General features: G+C 43.6%; 2 protein-coding genes and 1 long non-coding RNA gene across 5 annotated transcripts in view; 1 reads left to right on the top strand and 2 right to left on the bottom strand.

Moving 5' to 3' along the window:
- Nucleotides 1-25,963, top strand: part of zbtb8a (zinc finger and BTB domain containing 8A) — a 31,929-nt gene that overhangs the window by 3,165 nt on the left and 2,801 nt on the right. Inside the window, exon 1 of one of the 3 annotated variants that reach the window (XM_023802064.2) lies at nt 12,883-13,020. The exons of 1 other annotated variant lie outside the window; for it this stretch is intronic. In XM_023802064.2, the coding sequence (XP_023657832.1) occupies nt 13,016-13,020 (5 nt within the window). In that variant the 5' untranslated portion in view covers nt 12,883-13,015. Of the gene's footprint in view, nt 1-12,882; nt 13,021-22,633; nt 24,592-25,963 lie in introns of those variants that run through there. One more of the 3 variants, XM_023802063.2, reaches the window with a different exon arrangement.
- On the bottom strand, nt 599-5,127 carry LOC140578331 (uncharacterized). Its single transcript, XR_011982434.1, has 2 exons — nt 3,581-5,127; nt 599-2,522 (listed from the first exon to the last, which is right to left on the bottom strand). It is a non-coding gene; the product is annotated as an uncharacterized lncRNA (long non-coding RNA).
- Nucleotides 9,451-22,565, bottom strand: pabpc4 (poly(A) binding protein, cytoplasmic 4 (inducible form)). The gene is made up of 15 exons (XM_023802061.1): nt 21,997-22,565; nt 18,598-18,791; nt 17,735-17,850; nt 16,244-16,383; nt 15,945-16,039; nt 15,528-15,665; nt 15,280-15,375; nt 14,882-15,151; nt 14,697-14,787; nt 14,488-14,610; nt 13,794-13,927; nt 12,912-13,002; nt 12,642-12,772; nt 12,185-12,305; nt 9,451-9,729 (listed from the first exon to the last, which is right to left on the bottom strand). Exons 1-14 carry the CDS (start codon nt 22,190-22,192, stop codon nt 12,204-12,206), a joined length of 1,917 nt encoding a protein of 638 aa, XP_023657829.1. The 5' UTR covers nt 22,193-22,565; the 3' UTR covers nt 9,451-9,729; nt 12,185-12,203.

Raw genomic sequence — 25,963 nt, 5'->3', positions numbered from 1 at the left:
AGTAGCAACTCCAGCGACCATAGTTAATTGTCTCCCTGGTGCCAGAGCGACCGACATCTCGGCAAACTTAAAAGTGCTGGCTAAAAGTAAACGTAAATACTTGTTGGAGTATGTTGATGAGAAGAGATTCACTGCACAGTCGAGGAGTGGTTGCAGGTCACCAGTTTATTCTCTGACAGATTGCAATCTGGGAGCAACTATCTGACATACATTCAGCATCCCAGATAGCAAAATTCTTTTGGGCCAGATCTGGCCCACACTATTCATTTTCCTTTGGCCCAGATACCGCAAAGAATGACGGCCCTGTGACGGCCCAGACCTGGATTTTCTGATATTTTCTGATTTGGGCCATAACAGGCCCAGTGACGGCCCAGACATGGTTCTTCCTGATTTGGGCCATAATAGGCCCAGTGACGGCCCAGACATGGATTTTCTGATTTGGGCCATAACAGGCCCAGTGATGGCCCAGACATGGTTCTAGGGCTGGGCGATATGACTGAAAACTGTATCACGATATGAGTGTTTCATATCGGTCGATATCGATAATTATTGACATTTTTTATGACCCATTTAAAATAAAGACCAGGAGAAAAATATATTACATTTAAACATTTTTATTTTAAACATGTCAACAACCATGGAAAATAAAGTGTTTTTAAAATATGTGCAGTGTTTTGTAAACATAAATAAAACTGACGTAGACTGAGATACAGTACATCTGTAATATAAAAAAACAAACCTGATACAGTACAGTAACATTGTTTGAAATATAAAACCTGCAGAAATATGAAAAAGTAACTCTTCAAGTTATTCTTACTCTAATCATACTTGAAGTTGAACTATTCAAGTATATTTTCAGTCCAGGTTTTGTGCTAGGAAAAGACACACATGCAAACACTAACGAGGAAGACGCGATACGTAGGGAGCCGGAACCCGGAAGTGCGCCGTAAACACAGAGAGGAAAGAGAGAAGGGGAAACAAAAGACACGGCAGACTCGAAACGAAACACGGGATACGCGAAAAACCGGACAACATGACACATACAAACCGAAAGGATACAGACCTATAACTTAATATTCAGGAGACGGGGGGCGAGCGGCGTTAGGGAAGGGCGAGGCGACCGTCACAGTGATTCACAAAAAACCGGCAAAACTTCCATAAAGCAGTTGTTTTGCTGTGCTACGACCATTTATGACAGCTGCGTTTCCGGTGTTCCGGGCAATTCAGTTTCCCTATGTTTCCCCTGTCGCGCGCTGATTTGTACACGGTTTCGCTGTTGTTTTCATGTCTTTTTACGAAGCTCTTGAGGTAAACAAGCCACATATTTTAAAACATCACACGTTTTTTGTTTTTACTGATAATAAATGAAAGTATTTAATTCGCTGGATAGAGATATTTCTTGATGAAAACGGTATAGTATTTCTTATAAGACTATATTATGCGTGACGAACTACTGTATTCGCATGTAATACTGTACCTGAGTGATTTTCAGACATCCCACATACATATTTGCCTAAAATATTAGGAGAAACATTATTTCCTGACATCCAGGATATTTGGTTCCCCCCTGTTAAAACAGGTATACAGCAACTCTGGGCCTCGGTACTAATAACAATACAGTATTCACATGTAATAATGTACTTGAGTGATTTTCAGACATTTCACATACCTCTTTGATTTAATATTAGGGGAAACATTATTTCCCGATAGACAGGGGAAACATAGGGAAACCGAATTGCCCGGAACACCTGTTCGGATCCAAACTAGCTTCGCAACCTCTGTTTTCTTCCGACGAAGAATAAAAAATATCGAACGTTTTATCGAACACATTTTTTATTGATATCGATCACGTGTCTATCGCGATACATATCGTAATCGTTTTATCGCCCAGCCCTACATGGTTCTACCTGATTTGGGCTACAACAGGCCCAGTGACGGCCCAGACATGGATTTTCTGATTTGGGCCATAACAGGCCCAGTGATGGCCCAGACATGGTTCTTCCTGATTTGGGCCATAATAGGCCCAGTGACGGCCCAGACATGGATTTTCTGATTTGGGCCATAACAGGCCCAGTGATGGCCCAGACATGGTTCTACCTGATTTGGGCCATAACAGGCCCAGTGACACCATAAAGCACAATGGATACACAATTGATATCAATAACGTTTATTTTTACTTTTTACTATAAACAACATATAAATACTTTTCAACAAACCACTGATTGATATTTAATTACACTTTACTTTGTAACATCAACAGACAGATGAGGCGTTTAAAGCACTTCACAACATACAAAATATCTAAGAACATGGCCCTGTAAAACTGGTTAATAAAATGTGAAATTTGGGTGGTCAAAAACACACACAAAAAAATCCAAATACAAAACAAGTAAATACATCACAAACAATGGAATTAAGTGTCATTTGCCCTTTTTGCATGTTCCTTCATTCCTCCATCCCTGTCAGGTGCCAACTGAAGCCATCTTTGAATGTTTTTCTCTGCCTCCTGGTCCGTTGCACTCCTAGTTAAGGAATTTTGCAGCCACAACACACAACACAAAACTATTAATGCCACCTGCTTCTAAGGCATAGAACATAAATCATACCATCAAGATCAAGACAGCACCCAACATTTATAGTATAAAACAATTCCAAAACACATACAGTAGTACACAAATAAGGAGATATGAATCATTATGTCCATGACAGAATATCATGAACAAGTAAACAATATTTAAACAGGGTTGTTAATTTCACCATTTAATTCACAACTCGTCAAAGTTGTATGCATATATGTATGCAATCTGAAATGTAATATCTGTTCTGATCTGACATAAAAAACACTCATTGCTGAACTGTAACTGTCCAGAAGGCTGCTATATCCAATACTGCACAGAATATATGATTGTTCCATATGAATTTCATCCCTGTTTTTTTTTTACTGTGACTTTAATATGACACACAACTTTACCAACTTATGATCATGCATAACTGATAAATCTGTCGATTGATCAATTAGACGCGCATATATATATATATATATATATATATATATATATATATATATATATATATATATATATATATATATATATAAGGATATATTTCCATCACTAGGAATTAAATGCACAAAGTCGTAAATTGGAACTTGCGGTGCTCATTTTTAACCAAACAAGTTTCAGATATCACCAGCAACAAAGGAGCAGTGGACTGAAGTGACATGTCCCCCATGAAAAGAAAAAAATAGAAGGTGCAGGTTTGGATTAGCTGTGGCGCGAGCTTTATCACTTCTCAGACAGAGAAATGTCGTTTGGCGTGGGAGATTGTTGTGTTAAATGCGTGTGTCCCACACACAATACGTGAGACTTGAGAGCTCTGCAGATGTAATCTAACGTTAAACATCTGATTTAAACTCGACAGCCCTGTATTTAATATTATGTCAAGGCGTGTGACTTGTTTGAACCGACTTTTTAAAATGAACGATCATTCCCAACATACCGTTCCGACAGAATCTTAAGCTAAAATCTCTGACTAAAAAGGTTAAATGGAACTTTAAAAGTAACTGAAATATTTCACTTACCACAATTCGCTCGTTATTATTCAAACTGAATCAGCCATCTAAAGTCGATCGACGCCGTCAACAGCCTCAAAGTCCGGTGAAGTTGCAGTGACGTCTAAAGGACATTGATTGGTCTAAACTGAAACGTTAACGCCCACTTATTTCAGGATTGGTTGTTCAGCGTAGATGATCAAATACCGAACGGTCAATAGAAAAGCCCTATACACAAAGTATTCCAAACGGGTTTATATTTTTAAAAGACAAGATTTTAGAGAAGATAAATTAATGTTTTCATTTGTTTTTACTTTTCATTTTTTAAGTAAACATGTCAGATGAAAAATAATGATTGACGATATACCGTAGTTAACAAAAAATATCCAATAAGTTTTAATGGTTTTCCAATGTTAAACAAAAAAATTATCATATCAGTGGGACTGTACTATGTCAACAGCTGGTGCTTGGAGTCTTTTTGTATGTCAGCCATTGGCCCTTTATTGTGTTTCTCATGATCTTTAGTATAGGCTTTATCCCAAACAGACAGTGGTTATGATATAATAGAGAGCAGAGCCTTCAGCCACAATTTTATGCCAGATGAGGGTCAGGTATGGGACAAAGCATTACCAATGCTCGAACAGACCCAGGTGACATCTTGCAGATTTACATATACAACATAATGAAATGAGAACCTCATATATATTGCCTTAGAAAAGGTGCAACGAGAATGATTCCTGGTCTTAGAGGAATGTCTTATGAGGAGAGGTTAGCGGAAGTGAATCTGTTTAGCCTTGAGCAAAGGAGACTAAGGGGGGATATGATTCAGGTCTATAAGATTCTAACGGGTCTGGATGCTGTTCAGCCAAATGACTATTTCAGTATTAGTCTAAATATTAGAACTCGTGGCCATAAGTGGAAATTAGCGGGAGAACATGTTAAAACAAATTTGAGGAAGCCCTTCTTTACACAGCGTGTAGTTAGAGTATGGAATATTCTTCCTGCTAGTGTAACGGAAGCTAAAACCATGGGTTCCTTTAAATCCGAGCTAGATAAGATTTTAACAACTCTGAGCTATTAGTTAAGTTCTCCCCAAACGAGCTTGATGGGCCGAATGGCCTCCTCTCGTTTGTAAATTTCTTATGTTCTTATAGACTAAGACCAGGGGTCACCTTTTTGAAACTGGGAGCTACTTCACGGGTACTGAGCCTTACGAAGGGCTACCAGTTTGATACATTTTTCTTAAATCATGTATAATAAACGCGTTTTAAATGCTTTCTTTTAGATATTGCCATTTTCAAATCTATATAAATGCAAATGTGATTAAAGAAGAATATCAACAGGATAAAATTAAATTTTAGACGCCATGCTCAATGGTGAGTTGTGCTATTTTTAGAACAGTCACCGTGGGCAACTCATGTGGTCCTTGGGGGCGCCCTGGTGCCCACGGGCACCATGTTGGTGACCCCTCCTATAGACTGTAGTCAGAATGATCTTCCATGTTAAGACTAGTTCTGGTTCGAATTTTTTTGAGAATATTTATCTGACATCAGGCCAGAATTTTACGCCAGGTGAGGGCTAGGTGCGACACAAATCATGTTACCAATGCTGAAATGGATGACTGTCAGCCAAAGTCGTCCGACACGCAAAATGCCGACTGTCAGCCAGAATCGTTCGCCGCGCTCAGAACGGTTCTGGCCCAGATTAAAAATGCCGACAGTCAGCCAGAAACGCTCGCCGCGCTCAGAACGGTTCTGGCCCAGATTAAAAATGCCGACAGTCAGCCAGAAACGCTCGCCGCGCTCAGAACGGTTCTGGCCCAGATTAAAAATGCCGACAGTCAGCCAGAAACGCTCGCCGCGCTCAGAACGGTTCTGGCCCAGATTAAAAATGCCGACAGTCAGCCAGAAACGCTCGCCGTGCTCAGAATGGTTCTGGCCCAGATTAAAAATGCCGACAGTCAGCCAGAATCGTCGCCGTGCTAGGCCCACAATCGGCCCGCAATTTTTTACCGTTGCTGACAGTGAACCGAATGTGCCACAACTCAGCGAGAATCGGCCCACATGTGCTTGCTAACTGGGCAGCAGTGCCGGCTTGACGCCAGATCTGGGCCAGACCTGTCTTCTATGTGCCTGGGCCACATAGACCAAACCACAATCGGGCCACATCTGGCATGCCATAATGTAAACAGTGCCATCATTACCAGACCTGGCCCATATCTGGTTGACATACCACTTGCCATGCCAGAACTCAGCCAGCAATGCCGGCTTGACGCCAGATCTGGGCCAGACCTGTCTGCTATGTGGGATGTACAGGGAGAGGCTCGAACCATAGGTGTCGGCTCTAGGTCTTTATAGGCCTTTTGGGGTGTGGCCCCCCTTTTCTGTACTTCTCCACCTACGTGACTACCACAGATTTTGACTTTTGCTCTAGTTAGTGTGTGTGCCTGTCCCCAGAAAAGAGTAAAAATAAATGTCAGCTACATGATCGGTTCCTGTTCTCTTACTGTCGGGAACAAGGTCCTCCTGACCTGCTCGGTTCCTGTTCTCTTACTGTCGGGAACAAGGTCATCCTAACCTGCTCTCATGCTAACAGTTCCTGGTTTTTCCCATCTACATGGTGAGATCCCCTCATCCTAGCATCGGTTCCCAGGTCTATTTTCTTCATTGGGTTAGAGGCCATTTGATTATAGAATTATTAGTTGCATTCTTAAATGAATAACCCCACAATCTATTTAGGACGAGGTCATCTTGACCTGTTTTCTTGTCTACCAGTTCCCGTTTTTAGTGTCTGCATTATATTAGACACTGTGTTATTAAACATTAGTAAGTTAATATTTGGATTATAGTGAAACTAACCCTTCATTATTGTCTAATGCACCCCTCATACTCTAAGATTATTATCCACGTCGGCACTAATGATGTCCGATTGAGGCAATCGGAGATCACAAAGTCAAATTTTATAGAGGTGTGCAACCTTGCGAAGAAGATGTGTGTGTCAGTAACGTGCTCTGGCCCCATCCCTGCTAGACGTGGCGATGAAATGTACAGCAGATTATCGTCACTACGTCGCTGGCTGTCGGAATGGTGCCCGATAAATGGTGTGGGTTATATAGACAACTGGTGGATGTTTTGGGGTAGGCCTGGGCTTTTGAAGAGGGACGGTATTCACCCCTCGCGGGCTGGTGCTGACCTCTTGTCTAAAAGCATAGCTCATAGTCTCCAGGCAAATCGCTGACTAACTAGAGCCAAGCCCAGGCGGCAGGCAAACCGGCATAACCGACCGCTTGCTAGTCGCCTAGAGTGGTCACCTAGGGTTCATTTTATTGTATGTTTTTAATCATGGAAGCCGATTCCACCGTAGTGTATGCCATAATAACTTAATAAAAATTACAATGAATCCGTTACTAGAAAACAGCTGTGATGCAGGGCTTAAACTTAAACTTGGACTTATGAATGTAAGATCACTGGCTCCTAAGGCACTATTAATAAATGAAATAATTACTGATTTTAGTCTTGGTGCCCTTTGCCTCACGGATACCTGGCTTAAACCAAATGAATTCATGGCACTAAATGAATCTACTCCAGCTGAATACAGTTATGAGCATAACCCTCGACCAAATCGCAAAGGTGGTGGTGTTGCTGCAATTTTTCAATCCAGCCTAAGAGTGACTGAGAAATGTGGTCTGAGTTTCAGCACATTTGAAACTCTTGTTCTTAGTCTTGCTGGTTCATCTCTTTCTTGCTCTTCACCCCAAATCACCATTGTTATTGTTTATAGACCACCTGGCCCGTACAGTAATTTTCTTAAGGAGTTTGCTGATTTTTTAACTAACCTGGTGGTTAGTACTGACAAAGCTGTTATTGTGGGTGATTTTAACATTCATATTGAGAAAGATAAAATAGCATTTGCAGCTATTCTTGACTCTCTAGGTGTATGTCAGAATGTAGTCGGGCCTACTCATGCCTGTAACCATACCCTTGATTTGATTATTAGCCATGGCATCTTGGTGGAACATGTATCTATTATGCCTCAGAGTCCTCTGCTCTCAGATCATTACTTGTTAACGTTTGAAATCCAGTATAGCCTCCCGTTGACCACAGCTCCAAAGTACAGAATCAGACGTTCCATTGCTCAAATTAAACTCTGGACTTCTGAGTGTTTTATAGGAATGAAAGATTCAAAAGTCTCATTATTGATAGGCATAAGACTAGCAGGAGTCTGGCAGTCATAGGTAGCTAAGGACGTGCACTGGATGGTCTGTCTAATCTTAGTTATTTTACCATTAAAGAATGTAATAAAGTCATTACTCTTAAGAGATTGTGGGACTTGCGAGTTTAATGGAGAATTCTGTGTTAACCTAGCCACGGATTCAAATAGGAATTTTGGATTGGTTTTGTTTCCTTTCTATTAATCTGGAGAGATACACAAACCTAGCAGTCACTAGTGCTTGTCTGTATTTAGACAGGCTCTCTTTCCATGCAGATTTGAAAACTTCTAGTTTAGTTGAGCGCCATTTGCGCTCTAGCTTGCGTGATGCCTGTTTGAGTTCACGTGTATGATCAGAGTACCAGGGGGCAGGTTTCTTATCTCTATGCTTTATCTTCTTAAGTGGAGATACAAGATCTCAGGGATTTATCCATGTTTGCAGTCACCTGTTCAAGTTCATTTATACACAACGCTTCAGATGTAAGGCTGAAGGACTGTGGAAGTTGTTTCATAAATGTTGTTGTAGTTAGTGAGGCTTTTAAAATGTATTCACCGTGCAGTCAAGTGTTCCGTGGCTAACGGTCAAAGAGGATGGAAAAAACGTAGTGACGATTTGCTAATGATTGTGTCAAATTAAAGGGAGACTTCCAGAAATCCTTCAGCACCAAAAACCCCCATTTTTCAAAACTGAAATCTGAATGGAGTTTCCGGTAGTACTAGGTACTGTATGCTGCGTGACATTGCTAAGGTCACAAAGGCTGAAACGTGACCTCCACTCAATAAGACATGCAAGCTAAAGCATCAAGAATGGCCACAAACCCATGTCAAGACGGATGTTACAGAGGTTTGGTGGACAGATGAGATGAAAGTGACTCAATGGACGGGCCAGTGGATGGCCACCTTCTGGAGGAGTGATGGCGTGGGCTGCAGTTATCGGTGATGAACTTGCCAGACCTTTCTGACATGCAGATGGTGTAAAAATTTACCTCAAGATCTACAGCCAATTTCTATATGATACCTTCTTCCAACACTTGCACAAGAAGAAGTCAGTAGCTTTCTAAAAGGTGATATTCATGCAGGATGTTGCCCCTTCCTATGCATCAAAGTATTCCTTAGATTGCTTAAGGCTTGAGAGATGACTGAATTATAACTAGGCCCCCCTTCATTGCCTGACTCAACCTCCATTGAGAACTATTGGTCCTTACTGAAGTGTGAGGTTTACCAAGGTGGGAAGCAGTACCCTTCTTAGAGCAGTGTCTGGGATGTGGTCCTAGCTGACTCAACTGATATAGGACAGGATCAAATCAAGAACTTGACCGGTTCAATGGACCACAGGCCCCCAATGATTGTTGAGAAGAAAGATGGCTACTCAGGACACTTAGCTTGGTAAAGTGGACTGCATAGAACAGCCAATGGGAGGGTTCTTGTCTAACAATTCTGAACACAGTGTATATTAAATACATATTAGATAGGAGCATGAGGGCCCTTCAACCTTTGACTTAGTTGCACTGCCTCTTCCAGCATTAAGCCTGCTTTTTCAGTGCTCCATGGGGACCTTATGGGGACCTCATGTGGTCAGTATGTGGTACGGCCACAGAATAAGAGCTGCACTTGGTAACAGTCATTTTACTGGTGCTGAAACTGCAGGTTTGCTATTACTGTGATGTGAAATGAATGAGACCCACAAGCGATTCTGTGTTACTTGCATCCCTTTTATTGGCCATTCAGGGTATTATGGGAGCAAGAAGCCCCAGTCAAAACATTAGACATTCAAAAAATTCATCAGTTTTTCTTATAGAAAATTGACCCATCTTGGCCTCAAAGCGAGGGGGTTATTTTCAAATTAAGTCCACTAATCCTTGTTTTTATGAAGACTGTATTAAAATATTTTAAAATACCTAACTACTTCTGTACAAGTATTACTTGTTTTCACAATTTCTATGTTCACCCGTCTTTCTGTTCCAGGATTCCTGAAAGAGAAGAACAAACTTAGACGTCTTTGCAGACGGGCTTTTCACGGCAGGATCCCCTAATCATAACAGACGCTCCCTCGGTTACTCTGACCTGCTGGGCGTCAAAAACCTTTAGAAGAATAATTTCGTATCATATTTTATATAATCTCTATGGATTAATATGTTGAGAAATGGTGCAGGAGTCTCCAAAAACAGAAATACTGAGGCTCACTTACCAACCATTTTTAATAAGTCTGTGTTTGTGTCTGTCTGTCATGGAGAACAAGACTGGGTGGGCGAAAAGAAAATCTCCCCACTGGGATCAATGAAGTGTCATTTAATTCTTCTTCTTCTTACTATTATTATTATTATTATTATGAGAAATTTAACAGAGTTTTCACAAATATTCTGACATTCATCAATGTTGTCTTATTTGGGATTTGTTCTTAGGTAAGAACAGAATCTTTGCACACGCAAAAGCGCACTTATGCACATTTGAGTGCTGACAAGCTTGTGCAAAATAATTACTTATTGTGCTTAGTTAAATTTTTTAGTTATATATTTTTAAAATTACAATAATTAAAATCAATTATTATTATTACTATTGTTTAACAATTATTAATTAAAGTAATAGCATCCCATGCATCTTTTTTATTTTATATCGACCACTGATGCTGCTAAATATGATGCATTTGCTGTTCGCTTCCTGCTGCAGCGCCTCCACTTCAGAACCCCTGAAGTTTCCCTTAAATTTGGAGTCGGCTGCTCCAGCATCCTTAGACTTTCTATTTTGGCATCCTTGACTTCTCTCTCGCAGCTTTTTGTCTTAATTTCTGTGTGTGCACACGTCTAGAAGCATGGGGATAACTTGTCGGTAAGGGTTTACAATAGTGAGACTGCATTTATTACTACATTTTCCTTTATTAAAACTTAAAAGTACAGTGGTACCTCCATTCTCAAACTCATTAGAACTTGAATTTCTTAAAAGTCGAACCAACCAGTTCGGAAAAAAAATACCTAGAATTCGATCTGAATCTCAGAAGTCAAACCGTGAACACCGACCTAAGATAACATGTACGCACGGGGAAATGAGTCACGCGGCACGTCTCTCAGCGGAAACAAAGGGTAACACTTCAGGCTCAGCCTCGCATTCACTGTGATATCATCGTGCATGTTTACACAAGCTGAATACATATATTTAGAAAGTAAAAATACATTTAGACAATGATAGACAGTAACAGTAATTATTATATAATAAAATACATTTAAAAATAAAGATTTCTTATTAATTATTTTAATATTTATAATAAACCATTAATACATTTAATTATAATAATATTGTCCTGCCGATAGGGGACGGAACGGAGACAAAGACGCAGACGTCAGGGTATCGGGGAATACGGGGTTTAATTACAGGTAAGGCAGGCAAAACGCAGACGGACAATACAATGAATGGACTGGGGAAACTAACTTAAATGCGGACGAAATACAGATGACTCATGACAACAACCAGAAACAGCTGATTACACGGGGATTATACACGGGGTTAACGAGGGGGCGTGGCACATGGAAGGAGGGGACAATCGGAGCAGGACACATTGGTTTTTATTTTTTACTTTACACATTGGATACATTTATTTTCTTTACAAATTACTGTTTTGATAAATGTCCTTAGATGTGTTTAGTACGGTATATGCTGCTCTTGTTTTATCCGGTTCATTTTTTGTTTAAATGCTAAGAAAAACATATTTAGGTGTAATTTTTTTGGGCCAGGAACCAATTAATTGTTTTTCCATTATTTCTTATGGGGAAAATTCTATCAGAACCCGAACTTTTTAGTATTCGATCCGGAGTTCTGAACGGATTAAGTTCGAGTTCTGAGGTACCACTGTATTATCCCCTTCAACATCCCCATAATACACATAGGCATTTAAAATGAAAAATTGTATGCACCAGTGCTAGTGTCAAATATGATCCAGACTCAAACATTAAGGGGCGCTGCAGCACACTCAGCAGCTCTCTTCCCACACCCTTGCACATAGACCCTTTAGTCTCATGCCCTATTATGGGCATTGGTGTGGCATTTACCCATGGTAATTAGTAACAACTGGCACACGCTTTCAATTCACAAGGACAGTGGGATTCATCATAATAAGAACAAATTTGCAAATGATTCTGCATTTTAAGAACACGTCACGACTCTGATGTAGACTCTTCTTAGGACCTTCTTGAGACCTTTGTCAAGAACGAATTTAAGAAAAAACTTGATATTAGTGAATGACGACCATTGTCACTGAATACTCAATGTCCTGAACACTCAATGTCAGCCCATGAACCCAATGGCAAACAGGACATGGTCAGGGGTTGTGTCCCAAACAGCAGCCTAAACCGAATTTCCACAAGATAAAATCATGATCAGTGACTGTCAGCTAGGTGAGTACGGCTTTGTGGACAATGTACAGGAAATACGCACCTCCGCTGCCAGAGAGGCGTCATGAAGGGGGAGCCGTGCCGGCCGCAGCGAGAACCCCCGCTTTCTGGGTGGCGTCCTTCTTCGCTTGGTGAGCCTGAAGTACAGCAACAGCCTCCTCCACCTGGACAGCATGAATGTAATACAGATGTGAAAGGCACACACCTGATAATCTGCAGCAGGAATGCATGCTGACCTGGAAATCCTACGCATGCGCAAGCCGACCCCTCACATCCCGCGCACGGCATCTGCGTAAAGCCGACCCCTCACATCCCAAGCACGGCATCCGCGTAAAGCCGACCCCTCACATCCCACGCACGGCATCCGGGTAAAGCCGACCACTCACGTCCCACGCACGGCATCAGTGTAAACTTGACCCCTCACCTCCCACGCAGGGCATCCGGGTAAAGCCGACCCCTCACCTCCTACACACGGTGTACAGAAAAAGTGTTGCTTTTACCTTGGAACGTAGAGATTCATGGGACTCGAGCATATGTAGTAGCTCGGAGTTGTCAATCTCCAGAAGCATTCCAGTAATCTTCCCAGCCAGGCTGGGGTGCATCGCTTGGATCAGGGGGAACAAGCGCTCACCTAGTAGGTTAAAGAACGGGACAGAAGACACCGTTAGAAACAAACCGAAATAGAAAAATAAGTCATACTACTACCCCTTCATATGGTAGCTGCCACCTCTGATCACACCACAGCCTTCATGGTATCTGCTGTCACTCACCCAGCATCTGTTTCTGTTCCTGAGGTGGGGCTGCAGCCAGCATGGAGGCAGTTAGCGGCTCCTGGCCCTGGACGTGAACGGCGGCTTGCGGCTGAGGACAGAGGATGCGGTCAGGTTCAGTGCACTCTCTGCGAACGCCACTAAAGGCTAAAAGGCCATTTTATACTCCCACGTCGAGCCTATGCCATGACCTACGCAAGTGGCCTATGCTGTTGCAAGCATTTATATTTGTGCACTGGTGTGTCTATCATTCAGTAATTACACTGCCGCTAGGTGATACATAGGTTTGGATGTTGCATTTATTGTCTTCCCTCCCTGCAATGTATTCAACTGCTGAATTATGCAACTGAAACAGAAAACAAACATTTAACAAAGTATCCATTTATCAAGTCCTGATTACATTTGCATTGCTCCAAACTTCCCATAGACAAATTTGTGGAAATGCTGAGCTGCAACAAAGTCACTTGCTATGCATTTTCCTTTCTAAAGTTAGTATCTATACTAATTCTTATTTTTTTAGTCTTGTAAAGTACGATTAAACTTAATGGAGGTAAGTGAAATTGGCGCTGTCATCCTGAATGTTTTGTACATCTGTTGCTGTGATGCCTAGGGTGGGTTATTTAAGGCTAGATATAAATAATGTTTCCATTTCAAATCAGCAGTATAAGTACATCTGGGATGTACACTGTCTTTGCTCCCATAAAAAAGGACTTGTGGTCTGCATCACCATGATGTGTAGTTATATTTCTGGGGAGGTGCACATCTGGCTACAGAGTAGGGTCCACAGCTGTATTGTACTTATGGCATCCATTCGATAAAGAAGCGTCTCAAAACTCCATTCGATAAAGAAAGTCTCAAAGCTACCGGCCCGGCTGCCCTCACCTGCTGCAGGGCCACAGGCTGCACCACCTGGTTCTGTGTGCTCCGCACGCTGGTGGCATACTTGTAGGGTGGCACTGCGCGTGGGCTGGGTATGCCCATGCTAGGCCGCGGACCCAGCGGCTGACTGCTGCCTCCTAGTGGAAAGGAAAATGAGACTCAATCAGGGTCAGTTCGCCTCTTTTCCATGATGGTGACAAATGTGAACATTACAGTGGGTAAATTGAGGAAAAAACTGTAAATGTAAGACTGTAGACTAGTGCTAAGGTGAAGTAGCTCTACCAGTCGAACAGCTTCTTCCAGGTTATTCTTTATGTCCACAGTCAAAATCCACCCCAATCTCTGTAGCTCTTTTTGCACCCTATGCCAAGCTAGTTTCCCTGCGCTTCCTACTCACCCACTCTCTGTGCCAAGCTAGTTACCCTGGCCTTCCTTCTCACCCACTCTCTGTGCCAAGCTAGTTACCCTGGCCTTCCTTCTCACCCACTCTCTGTGCCAAGCTAGTTACCCTGGCCTTCCTTCTCACCCATTCTCTGTGCCAAGCTAGTTACCCTGGCCTTCCTTCTCACCCACTCTCTGTGCCAAGCTAGTTACCCTGGCCTTCCTTCTCACCACTCTCTGTGCCAAGCTAGTTTCCCTGCGCTTCCTACTCACCCACTTTCTGTGCCAAGCTAGTTTCCTTGTGCCTCCTACTCACCCACTCTCTGCGCCCCAGCTGGCATACCCCGAGGGCTCTGTGAATTAGTGCTTGGTGTGAGGTGCCGCAGGTTGGCACGTGGACCAGCCTGACGCAGTGAATTAGGGATACCCTGAAATCCACCTGGGAAATACAGACACACAGATCAGCACCTTTTCAGCATTCTGGGCATCTGCAAGCATCCTTAGAATGAAGGTCGGCCCTCTCACCTTGGGCTCGACCTCCTTGCTGCTGCCAGCGGGGGTTAGGTCGCATCTGTGCCAGCTGATTAGGGGCATAGTAAGTTGTCCTGTTTTGTGCCTGTAAGGGATTTATAGGAGGGAACATTCTCTTTTAAAGACACTTGTTAATAGAAGACATAAAATGACTGAACCATGACTGAAGTTTAACTCACCTGTGGAACAGCAGGCATGAAGTAGCCAGTGGCCGGCTGAAACTGGTTGATGATGGCATTAGCGGGCATTGCCCGCATGCCTGCAATGCGCTGCATGTATTGGTTAGTGAGGTGGGCCTTGCGTTCCTCTTTGCGCTGTGCCAGAGCCACATACAATGGCTTGGATCCCACGATGCGCCCATTCATCTCTGTCACAGCCTTTGTGGCTTCCTCAGGAGATGAGAAGCACACAAACCCAAACCCCTTGGACCGGCCATCTTCCAGCATCACCTAGGGTGAGGCAGCTTGTGAGACAAGGAGCAGCTGACCAAAATCTCATCTCTGTCTGGGCTACTCTCCCCTGCTTTCTGAAGCCACCAACTCAGACACATGCCTGCAGGTCAAAGAGTTCACCTCACCTTAGCACTAGTGATGGATCCAAATGGGGAAAACTCTTTGCGCAGTTTCTCATCATCAATAGTGTCATCTAGGTTCTTGATGTAAAGGTTGACACCCTAAACGCAGAACGAGATCATTGTTAGACATCTGTGAAAACACACGCTAATCACACTCTTACCAGGCAATTGTGACGTTAGAAGATGAAACCCATCTTGGGTAATATATGCCTTTTAAATGTATGTTAAAATGTTAATGTTTAGTGTGATACCTGATAGCGACTGAGCCTCTCCTGTTTTAGTTGTTCAAATTTCCTCTTCAGTTCCGCCTGCCGTTCCATCTTCTTCTGGGCACGGCCCACAAACACAGTCTTGCCATTGAGTTCTGTGCCGTTCATCTCCTCCACAGCCTGCGCCCTCATTGAAGACACCCAACCATCTGGGTCAAGTTGTGGAGCCCTGTTTCTGCCACCTAAGTCACCATCTTTGCATAACTAAGCCCAGTTACCACCCAGCTGCTTACACACATTTCCTATCTGAAATAATACCATCAAAGCCAAACAACCAGCAGATTTATTGACTATGGGTCTGGATTAAGAGTCAGATTTGAAGCTGTGTTGTTCGGTACCAATGCCTTCGTCTCCTTAGCCCACAATCCTCCTTCAGTGGGTACAGTACAGCTAATGTACCTGGTTAGCATCTTCATGCTTCTCATAGCTTACAAAGCCAAAGCCTCTCGATTTTCCCATCGGATCGGTCATCACTTTCACACTGAGTGTTTTTCCTGGCAAAAGTACAAGTGGAAGGTTAACAAGGGCATGGAGCAGTGGCCTTTGCTTGGCCTTTCTCGTGCTGGGCAAAGTGAATCGTGTGCCATGCTACTTCAGCTGATAGCCATACCACGTTTTAGTGCATTCATGAACATATTATTGCGGTATGGGAATTATTCTGAACCGGTCTCTGCACTAGCTTCTCCCCCAGGACTTACCATACTTGTCAAACAACTCCTTCAGCCTGTTGTCATCCATATCCTCCCCAAAGTTTTTTATGTATACATTGGTAAATTCCTTGGCTTTGGCTCCTAGCTCTGCCTCCCTCTCCTTTCGAGATTTGAAACGTCCCACAAACCTGGAAATTGGAAAAACGATCCAACATAACAGTCCAGCTCAACAGAATCAATTTCAAAGACTATTTCTACTTTTTTAAAGAAATAGTTTTAAAAGAAGTTTAAAAGAAAAAAATCAGGATAAACCGTCAGGGCAGCTGCGGCATTGCAGCGGTAGTGACTTCAGTCTTAAGCAGGACTAAGTGAAGTCAATTCACGTTCACGCAAGAAAGGACTGGAAAGGTGGCTGAACATAAGCATCACAGCAGCACAAACGATGCACATTCTGGCAAACGGAATGTCAAGGTCACATGCTGCTACATACAGACCAACAACGCAGCCCACAGAAAAATCCTCCTCTGATGCTTGGGGTGATGAGACAGGGAGACATAAAGATCTGATATTAGGACCACAGTAAGGTCCTCTAGAGAGACTCACTGGGGTCAGACTGTACCTGTGCTGGGGTCAGACTGTACCTGCTATGCAGGCCTTTCCCATTCCGTAACTCCAGCATTGCATTTCTGCACTCCATCCATCACTAAAACACACAACTGGGATTACACAGACAGACAGACAGACAGAAGGGCAGCTTGAGGATTGCTGAGGGACACCTCAACAAGCAGGACCTTCTGCTGCCTCCATACAATATGTAAAACCATGCAGTGCAAATGAGACAATGGCATAACCGTGTAAACACCATGCTCAGTACCACACACTCATCATTGAGGCTCACAGACTTGCATGCACTGGCTGTTCTCCATTTGCAATTGTTTTTGACATTATTGATTGGGAGATAGAAGGAATGATCCATATCATAAGTACATAAGTGCAGGCCTCGAGCCCGCCAGTACTCAGCTGATCATCGTAAGTGCAGGCCTCGAGCCCCCCGGTACTCAGCTGATCATCGTAAGTGCAGGCCTCGAGCCCCCCGGTACTCAGCTGATCACCGTAAGTGTAGGCTTAGAGCCGCCCGGTACTCAGCTGATCCTCGTAAGTGTAGGCTTAGAGCCGCCCGGTACTCAGCTGATCCTCGTAAGTGTAGGCTTAGAGCCGCCCGGTACTCAGCTGATCCTCGTAAGTGTAGGCTTAGAGCCGCCCGGTACTCAGCTGATCCTCGTAAGTGTAGGCGTAGAGCCGCCCGGTACTCAGCTGATCCTCGTAAGTGTAGGCTTAGAGCCGCCCGGTACTCAGCTGATCCTCGTAAGTGTAGGCTTAGAGCCGCCCGGTACTCAGCTGATCCTCGTAAGTGTAGGCTTAGAGCCGCCCGGTACTCAGCTGATCCTCGTAAGTGTAGGCTTAGAGCCGCCCGGTACTCAGCTGATCCTCGTAAGTGTAGGCGTAGAGCCGCCCGGTACTCAGCTGCAGGACACTCACACCTTGCGGTCGTTGAGCAGCATGCCGTTCATCTTCTCAATGGCGCGGTCAGCTGCATCCTGTGTCTCAAAATGCACGAATGCATATCCTTTTGATCCATTCTCATCACACACGACCTTTTAGGAAAAAACAGATCTGTTGGCTAATAGGTCCTGTTCTGTGTTCGAGAACAAGCACACCTAAATAGGGGTAAAAGATCAAACATACCACCACTAAGGGACAAGAGAGGACCTCAACCTACCCTCTGTCATCATCTCATCACTATTCCAGTCTTCCAGTAAAAACCTGATTATGACATCATGTCTCAAACACAGCACTAATATGTTGTTCTAATATTACCCAATTTCTGGCACTGAGCCGTCTGGGAACACAAGGTGAGGTAAGCAGACAGCCTGACCACTGATGTGGCCTCTGCCTGTCACTGAAGGCACATACAGCTGCAGACCTCAGTATAACACCACAGAGATGATGGTGCTCCACTTGCGGTCGTTAGGTACCTCCACTTTCACTCCCAGAATCACCATTTTCAGAGTGGTCAGCCCAGACATTTTTCGGCAGTATCATTAACTGATACGCCCTCATATGCTAAACTTATAGTTGTCTAATGCCTCATATTGGACTGATGTAGATATTGTGAAGGTCCAGTAAAGGTACTCAAATGGCGGACCACATTCAAACCGAAATACAATGTGGTCTGGACCGTGGGACCACCTTGGTTGGTGAAATTTACTGAAAGGAATACCCCTAAGAACTCTATGTGGCTGATGGAATCTGGACCTCAGGGGGAAAATAATTAAGTCGCCTTTCTACTGCCTACTCTCCAATCCACACTAGCAGAAGTGCACCCCAACTCAGTGACGTACCTTGCAAGAAAGGATGTTCCCAAAGGCAGAAAATGTGTCATAAAGCGCCTTGTTGTCAATTGACTTGTCCAGGTTTTTGATGAAGACGTTTCCCACCCCAGATTTCCTGAGTGAAGGGTCTCTTTGAGACCACATGATTCGAATGGGTTTCCCTTTCACCACATCGAAGTTCATGGTGTCCAGGGCTCGTTCAGCTATGGGGGGGCACAGTCAATGTAGTGGTAGGAAAGGCACATGTCACTCAACTGCACAAATAGGAAACATCGGCAAATATGTCATCATGCACATGCAGAGCAACCCCATCCGAGCCAACCAACCAAAACCATGTCATCCTAACCTAATCCTAAAAGAATTCCCCTCTGGGATCAATAAAGTAAATCTTAATCTATCTTAATCTTGATCTTGCTAAGTGCTTGTGGGAGTTTTACTTACACAAAATGCTCTGAGGGCAGAACGAAATTTGGTTGGTTTGGAGAGATAACCAATCAGATTGTAGGGTAGGTGTGTCCAAGCAACTAGAGGAGCCAGGGCCCAGACATTTGACTAGTTGGTCCCACCTCCAATCTGATTGGTTATCTCTCTGAACTAATCATTTTTCATTCTGGCCTCATAGCATTATTGTGTAAGTAAAACTCCCATAAGCTTAAGATGGTTGCTCAAGTTTAATGTCCATTTGCAACCATTTCATGTCTTCTAACACCTGTTTTCAGGTGTCCATAACAGTAATGTTGTACAGCAGCTGCAGTTTCAGCCTATCCAAAGTCCTCACAAAGAAATGTATCATTGCCACCTGCTTTGAATATGAGCTCCGACAAGAGCTATTTTGGAAAACATAAGACAACAGCTGTTTGTTAAAAGCAACAAACACGGCGGTAGTATGAAGTACAATTTCCATGAATTTTAAGGCAGAATAGCTGCATTTGTTTCTAAAGTTCAGCTTTAGCAAACTATGATTCTTCTTTCAAAGTATTTTTTTTTCCTTTACAAGGCTCACGCAATATTCTCTGCTTAGAATTCTCCATATGAAACTCTCCTATGGAGGGCATGTTATCTGGACTGTCTGCTGTACACATGCCTGCAGCAACACGCCCTGCGACTGTGGCTCAGCACAGACTACAGGTGCTGCAGCTAAACAAGGCTAATACACAGAAGCCACTGCCCAGTGTGTGCTGACATCAGCAGAGTCCACAGCGATTGTGCTTCACATCCAGCTGGCAGTAGGTGCAGTAATCCTGGATTCTTTTCCAGAACGTTCTGAAGGGAATTGTAGGAGAGCACATTTTGAGAATGTGACATTGTTGAAAGGAATAAAAAAAGTTACATTGACCTTGTGCTCCAGAAATTAAAGGCTTATGAGTAAAAATGCAGAAGACAAATCATTTGTTTGCTCGACAGTAACCATCACTGGTGGCTGTTCTGCTGTCTGAGAAAACAGCTAAAACAATGGGTCTTGTTTTATGAGAAGTGCAGTTCGCCAAAGAGTTCCTGCTACATTTCAGCCTTGTTCCCCTCTGAAACCTCAAGCTGACAGCATAAATGAACTGTTTTTCACATTCAGGCATGGCCAGGCCCAACATTAAACTGCAACTATATTTAGCCAATGAAGACACTCATAGCTATGTGCTGCCGTGGGCAGTGGCTTGAGTTTTCTCTTCCGTTCATGGGGGTTGGGGGCAGCTGTTGCAGGCCTTAGTCCAACATGGCCGGGGCTGCTAGAGCCAGACCCTTCAGATTATATCTAAACGTAACCAAATAGCCTTCTGTATAGTAATTCTTCATTCAAAACACCCGTGTTCCAAGTCTTATGACCAAACTTTATGTCTTTGTGATCCAGTGAAAGGAGGGTCATTAAGGCAGGCCAACAAGGGAAAAAGAAAATGAAGCGCAGCTTTAGATCACAACGTTCAGTAACGCTTTACATTAACTGCACCCTCATAATGCCTTTATAATGCATTCGTAGAGCATTCAGTGTACCTTCATAATGTATTTGTATATCAACATACTAACATACCTTAATGAGGTATGTTAGTATGTTGATATACTTACATGTTGCTTATGAATGTTTTACGAACATACTCATAAGCAGCATGTAAATATACGAGAAAATCAAAACATATCTTAACAGTTTTAATATACATTAATAACGAACATTATATGATAATGACAAACTTTATAATCGTATAATGATTGTCATTATTGTATACTGTTGAGGTATGTTAGGATAAGGTATACTTAAATGCTGCCTATGAATGCATTATGAAGGTGCACTGGATGTTCTATGAATGCATAATGAATGCATTATGAGGGTGCAGTTAATGTAAAGCGTTACCCAAGGTTCACACATGTTAGCGACGCCATTCTGAGATACTGCTTTGAGCTGGGAGTGTAGCACAGCAAATCAGGAGCATGGCAGGGCACACATGCAGGTGTGGTGTAACAGAACCATCAGCCAATCACAGGCCAGCATGCTCGTGGGCCGATAAAGGACACAGGGTGAAGCAGTCATGGCTGTTGCTGAGCCCAGTCACTTGCAGGCAGCTTGGAGCTGGGAAGGCCGGGGAAGAAAGCTGAACTAAAAGTGTCCTCGCAGGCCGTCCTTTAAATAGGCACAGAAATAGGTCACTTTGGGTTACCAGTCAGATATGTGGAACAGAGCCCATTACAAGCGTGTGTGTGTCTGCAGATCGGCTCCAGAGAGGCGTTGAGGGTCACTGAACATGGGACCGATTAATGTGCAAGTTTTGACTTGTCAGATTGTGCCATAGAACCGACAGGGCCAACTTAAATTACACATGGGGCAGGACTGATTCAGCCTTTTTCATTCAGTATAAAAACTATACTAAAATGTATGCACTTGGGTTGGACAGGATGCAATTTTTTTAAAATTGCTGAACTGATGTAATGAGATTTGCTTCTGGGTGAAAGAGACTAAGTATAAAAAAACAGACCCAGACCAGGTGTTCAACAAGAAAACTGGGCAAAAAATGTTGCAATTTTAAACGTGTGCCATCACTGTAGGAATGCAAAAGCCTAGCTGAATAAGGCTTACCTTAAATCTCTGCCTGTATTTAATGCTATAACTTCTATAAGGGACTGAAAGACGTTTTAACATGCTAGGATGTGCTCAAATGACAACGTGCTGCAAAATAAAAACACGTCGCCTATTTCTGCACGATGCTCACATTCCGGGACCGTTTACTTTATCCTTGACAAACGTGACGTGAAGCTTTGTGACGTGCCTGTGACCCCCACTCCCTACCTGTCCGGCTGCGATCGGTCACCGCCTGCGACACGCGTGCTGCACGTTTGGGGAGAAGGAAACCGGGAGTGCGAGCCAAACAGCGAAGCAGGCACACGGGCGCGGTTCGGTTCGGACGGGCTCGCCTCTGCGCCGCTTACCGTCTGCGGGCTGCTGGAAGTTCACATAGGCGTAACCCAGCGATCGCCGGGTGATCATGTCGCGACACACTCGGATGGACAGCACCGGTCCCGCAGGGCTGAATTTCTCGTACAGCATAGCCTCCGTGATGTCGGGGTGCAGGTCGCCCACATACAGGGAAGCCATGGGGTAACTGCCTGCTGCGGCTGTATTCATAACTCGCAAGGGACGGCGGACCGCGCAGCTTACAGCCGAGCGCCGGGTGCCTCTGTGCAATCCGGGGTAAAACCGTCTGCCGAGTCAGGTCGCAGCTCCGAAACTGGGATGCTGCGTCGCCTCGCAGGTCCTCGGCTTTCCTTCTCTTTTAAATATTTGTTATTATCCGTCATAAAACGTCAGGCTTGCGGTGCCCGAGGCCTTCTGTTGTCTTTAAGAAAGAAAAGAATATATATTTGAGAGCTTTGTTTTTTTTTCTGCTCAGTGTTCCAGTACTTAATTTTTATGTTGGTTTTGTGTTTTTTTATGTTTTTTTTTTTTCCTTTTTAAGTTATAAAAGAGCGGTGAGTGAAGCACTCACGTTTGTTTGTGGCCGGGAAAAGAGACTGCGTGGGACACGCGTGGGGACTTTATACCCGGCCGGAGGAAATAGTAACTCGGGTCAAACTCGGGATAAAAAAAGCAGGAGCGTGCGGCGGAAAGGGAAGGGCGTCGCAGCGACATCTGGGTGTGGTTACAGACATCGACTGCAAAGGAGAGCTTAGTTCGCATTATTACGAGGAACTAATCAGTGCCATATTTGGTATACGAATTTTATTTAATTAAAAATATATTTTAAATGCTGCTTTTAAAAACTTCTACGTTTGTTAAATTATTATAATTAATATAAAAAATAAAAATTGCGTTTGTGAATGTAGTTAATTGATCACATCTTGGCCATTACCAGGTGCATGTCAACCCAGTATCTGTAAGTAAAGTTGGCGACATATGATGGTGAATGACACGTACTTTTAACGCAACGTTTACAAATTCCCGGATGAAGTCTTCCTGAACAGTTACCCGTAGCTTTTATAAGTATCCACAAATAAGCTGAAAACTGTCACACTGTATGTCTCTTTGGATCCAGTAGTCAGAGCGTTCGTAATATTAATATTAATGTTATAACCATGACATTTGGATTTGGAACTCTTCTGCACTCGGATAAACTATGCGAAGACTTACAGTATATCCCATAGTGCAGTGCATCCTACATGCATGGTGGCCTCTGTGCGTGCATGCGTACTTTGTGTGTAGGTATATATGCAGTATGCATGCACAGTGTCTGCGTATCGGCTACTTGTACCCCTACTGCAGTAGACGTATGGGTGGCAGAGACATCACGAGTGTACATGATTGTCTCCAAGAAAGCGGAGGTTCGAACTGATTATTTACTTGGATCCCAGACACTTATTTCATCCAGGTATAGTATACCCCCTTGTATTCAAACTTTTATCCGCCTGGGATATAGCGCCCTCTCCTGACGGTATTGCTCCCCACTTCAGAGAGCAGTTGAAGGCTTTCCATTCCAGCGCGTCTGTATATGTCATAACACTATCCGTGCTCTTTTCCATGCATATCTTAGCTTAGCACAGCAGACGAGGTACAGTCATGTGCTCTGCCCACTCTGGTGTAGCCTATGTACTCAATTTCCTGTAACAGATTTCTAATACGTCTTATTTAAGTGTATCTCTTACCTTTGGCGCTGACTTATGTCACAATAGAATTGTTTCGTAGACTGTTTCCTGTTTAAGCCCTTCCCAGATAAAACTGTATTTTGTCATTTTAATATGTTTTAATTGATTTACACGAAAGCCCAGTAGAAATTATTCATATAATTATCGAAATGTTTTTTTCTGTTAATGACCGGACCATTTTGGGAAACCACCATGTATCTTGCCAGTCCCTGCCGTCGAGAGCGGCCTGTCCCGCGGTGTCATACCCTCTCTTCCCTCTCTCCCAGGTCGCGTTTGTATACATTTCATACGCTCCCTCTTATGTTAGTGACCATAATTCTACCTTACAACGTTTTTTAAGCATTAACAATGGAAGATAATAATTTTTAGTCTTTAATAAATTCAACGTTTTTGTTTTCCTTTTGTTTACCTTTTGTTTACGAGTTGTGAGATTTACCAAAAGAAGACGTGAATTGTTTACCTTTTGTTTACGAGTTGTGAGATTTACCAAAAGAAGACGTTTAAAGAAGTTTATTTTAAGATTAAACGGATACGATAGAAAATATCAACAATCCTTATGCTATGGAGTCACCGCAAAGATTGGTCGTTTCCATGCAGGGTTTAAAAGACATTGGCGGGTCCAAAGGCGGGCCACGCTAAAAAGGGACACTGGTGCTTTAAATGGCTCCCGGCCCCCGGGCGCTCGGCTGAACACCCACGTCAGCACAGCTCCTTTTGTCCAACAACCGGGTTTCGGTCTTTAGGGCTGAGCAGGAACTGAGCGAATGTGTACCCTGTGCAGCCGAGCAGGAAGCACCTAGACCCAAAAAGCGACGTAAAAATGGAAACGCTATCCGAAATTAGAGCAAAGGGATCTTCGGGGACACCCGGCGATCCAGGGCACCAGTAAGTATTGATAGCTATTGAGACTGTTGGGGGGTGAGGATCTGCGGCAGGGCGGAGGGTGTCATTGCAGCCTGCAGGGCGTCAGCGGGTCCGGCGGATGTCAGGAATGCGCACCCCTCCCCCCCACGAAGCATGGTACCCGAGAGGTATCGTTGGGCGCCAAATGCGGGCGTACGTTTGACTGAGCCCTTGCTTCTTAAAGGGGGTAAATCTTGCAGCTTCCAGTGCATGCTTGACTGGTTTCTGGCATACTTGTGTTTTTTTTTATTTTATTTTTTTTTTATTTTAACACCGTGGAAGCTACCCAAGTGGGCGTATCTGTAAGATCCACAGGGCTGCACTGGAACTCACGCCGCCAGCTCGTGGGTGCCCATGCCTTCGGCGCTGCTTCCTCTGACAATTAAGGGCGTGACAGCCACATTGCAATAAAGGACAAATATGCATGGGTTGCTTTGATCTGTAATTTGCTACCCGTGAGTATAAGTTCTGCATGATAAACCAACCTGAAACGTCTGTTTAATTCATTACCTGATCTTAGGAAACGGGCGTGTATTGCCCACCTGCTTGTGATGCAGCCTGGGTCGCCCGCGTACGTTTTCCGTCGTGCGATTTTCCTCTGTGTCCCTCGTTGCCCGATCCGCAGAGTCGGGTGTCGCTTCTCTCAGTGTACACACGGGATTAACTGACAGATCGCCCAGCCAATCATGGCGCAGAGCATTTACGGGGCGGGGTCTCCGAGAAACACTTTTTATTGTCCTGCACAAAAGATTAGAAACGGAACAAAGAGGATTCATGGACACAACGAAGACGTCCCACAGACAGAAGCAACTGTCCACGAGCTACATAGTGACCATAATGTAGGATATTATAGCATTTTTAATAGTAATAACTGCAAAATAACAGAAGACAGTTGGTGACACTGTATTAATGAAGCCCAACCCTTTCTGAAAAATATGAAACTGTTAATGCTATAGAATTCAATTTCTGCCATATCACTTATCTGTTTTTATATGCCTAATAATATCAAGAGAGGTACTCTTATTTAATTATATGTTTTATCTCTTGACAATCAACATCCGCACAGAACTCACTCCCTTCTCTGGCCCTTCCAGTTTCACACTGCCACGCATGCTATGACATCTAATTCTCACAAAGGATGTTATTCACATTAGTGGTGGTTAGTACTGTTGCTTCACCCCATTGGGACCAGGGCTCGAGTCTCCGCCGTGGCTTCCCATGTCGTCATGGGGTTTCCTCTAGGTACTCCACTGGGAAAACATGCAGAGGTTCATTACAGTTGCCAAACTGCCCGTGTGTGTGTCAGTAAATAGTGTGTGAGTATATGCCCTGTTATGGGTTGGTGTCCCGTCTT

The sequence above is a fragment of the Paramormyrops kingsleyae genome, chromosome 14 (assembly GCF_048594095.1).
Source record: "Paramormyrops kingsleyae isolate MSU_618 chromosome 14, PKINGS_0.4, whole genome shotgun sequence".
In the NCBI taxonomy this organism is placed as follows: domain Eukaryota; kingdom Metazoa; phylum Chordata; class Actinopteri; order Osteoglossiformes; family Mormyridae; genus Paramormyrops; species Paramormyrops kingsleyae.
Note: the sequence above shows the minus strand (reverse complement) of the source record. Positions and strands in the feature narration are given on the sequence as shown.

Excerpts from the sequence above, each read along its gene's own strand:
- pabpc4 (XM_023802061.1), bottom strand. The coding sequence starts at position 22,192 with ATGAATACAGCCGCAGCAGGCAGTTACCCCATGGCTTCCCTGTATGTG. Across the intron at positions 13,928-14,487 it reads AGCTGGGGCGCAGAGAGTGG|GAGGCAGCAGTCAGCCGCTG; the intron begins GTGAGTAGGAGG and ends CCTTTCCACTAG. Across the intron at positions 12,306-12,641 it reads ATGAATCTCTACGTTCCAAG|GTGGAGGAGGCTGTTGCTGT; the intron begins GTAAAAGCAACA and ends CATGCTGTCCAG.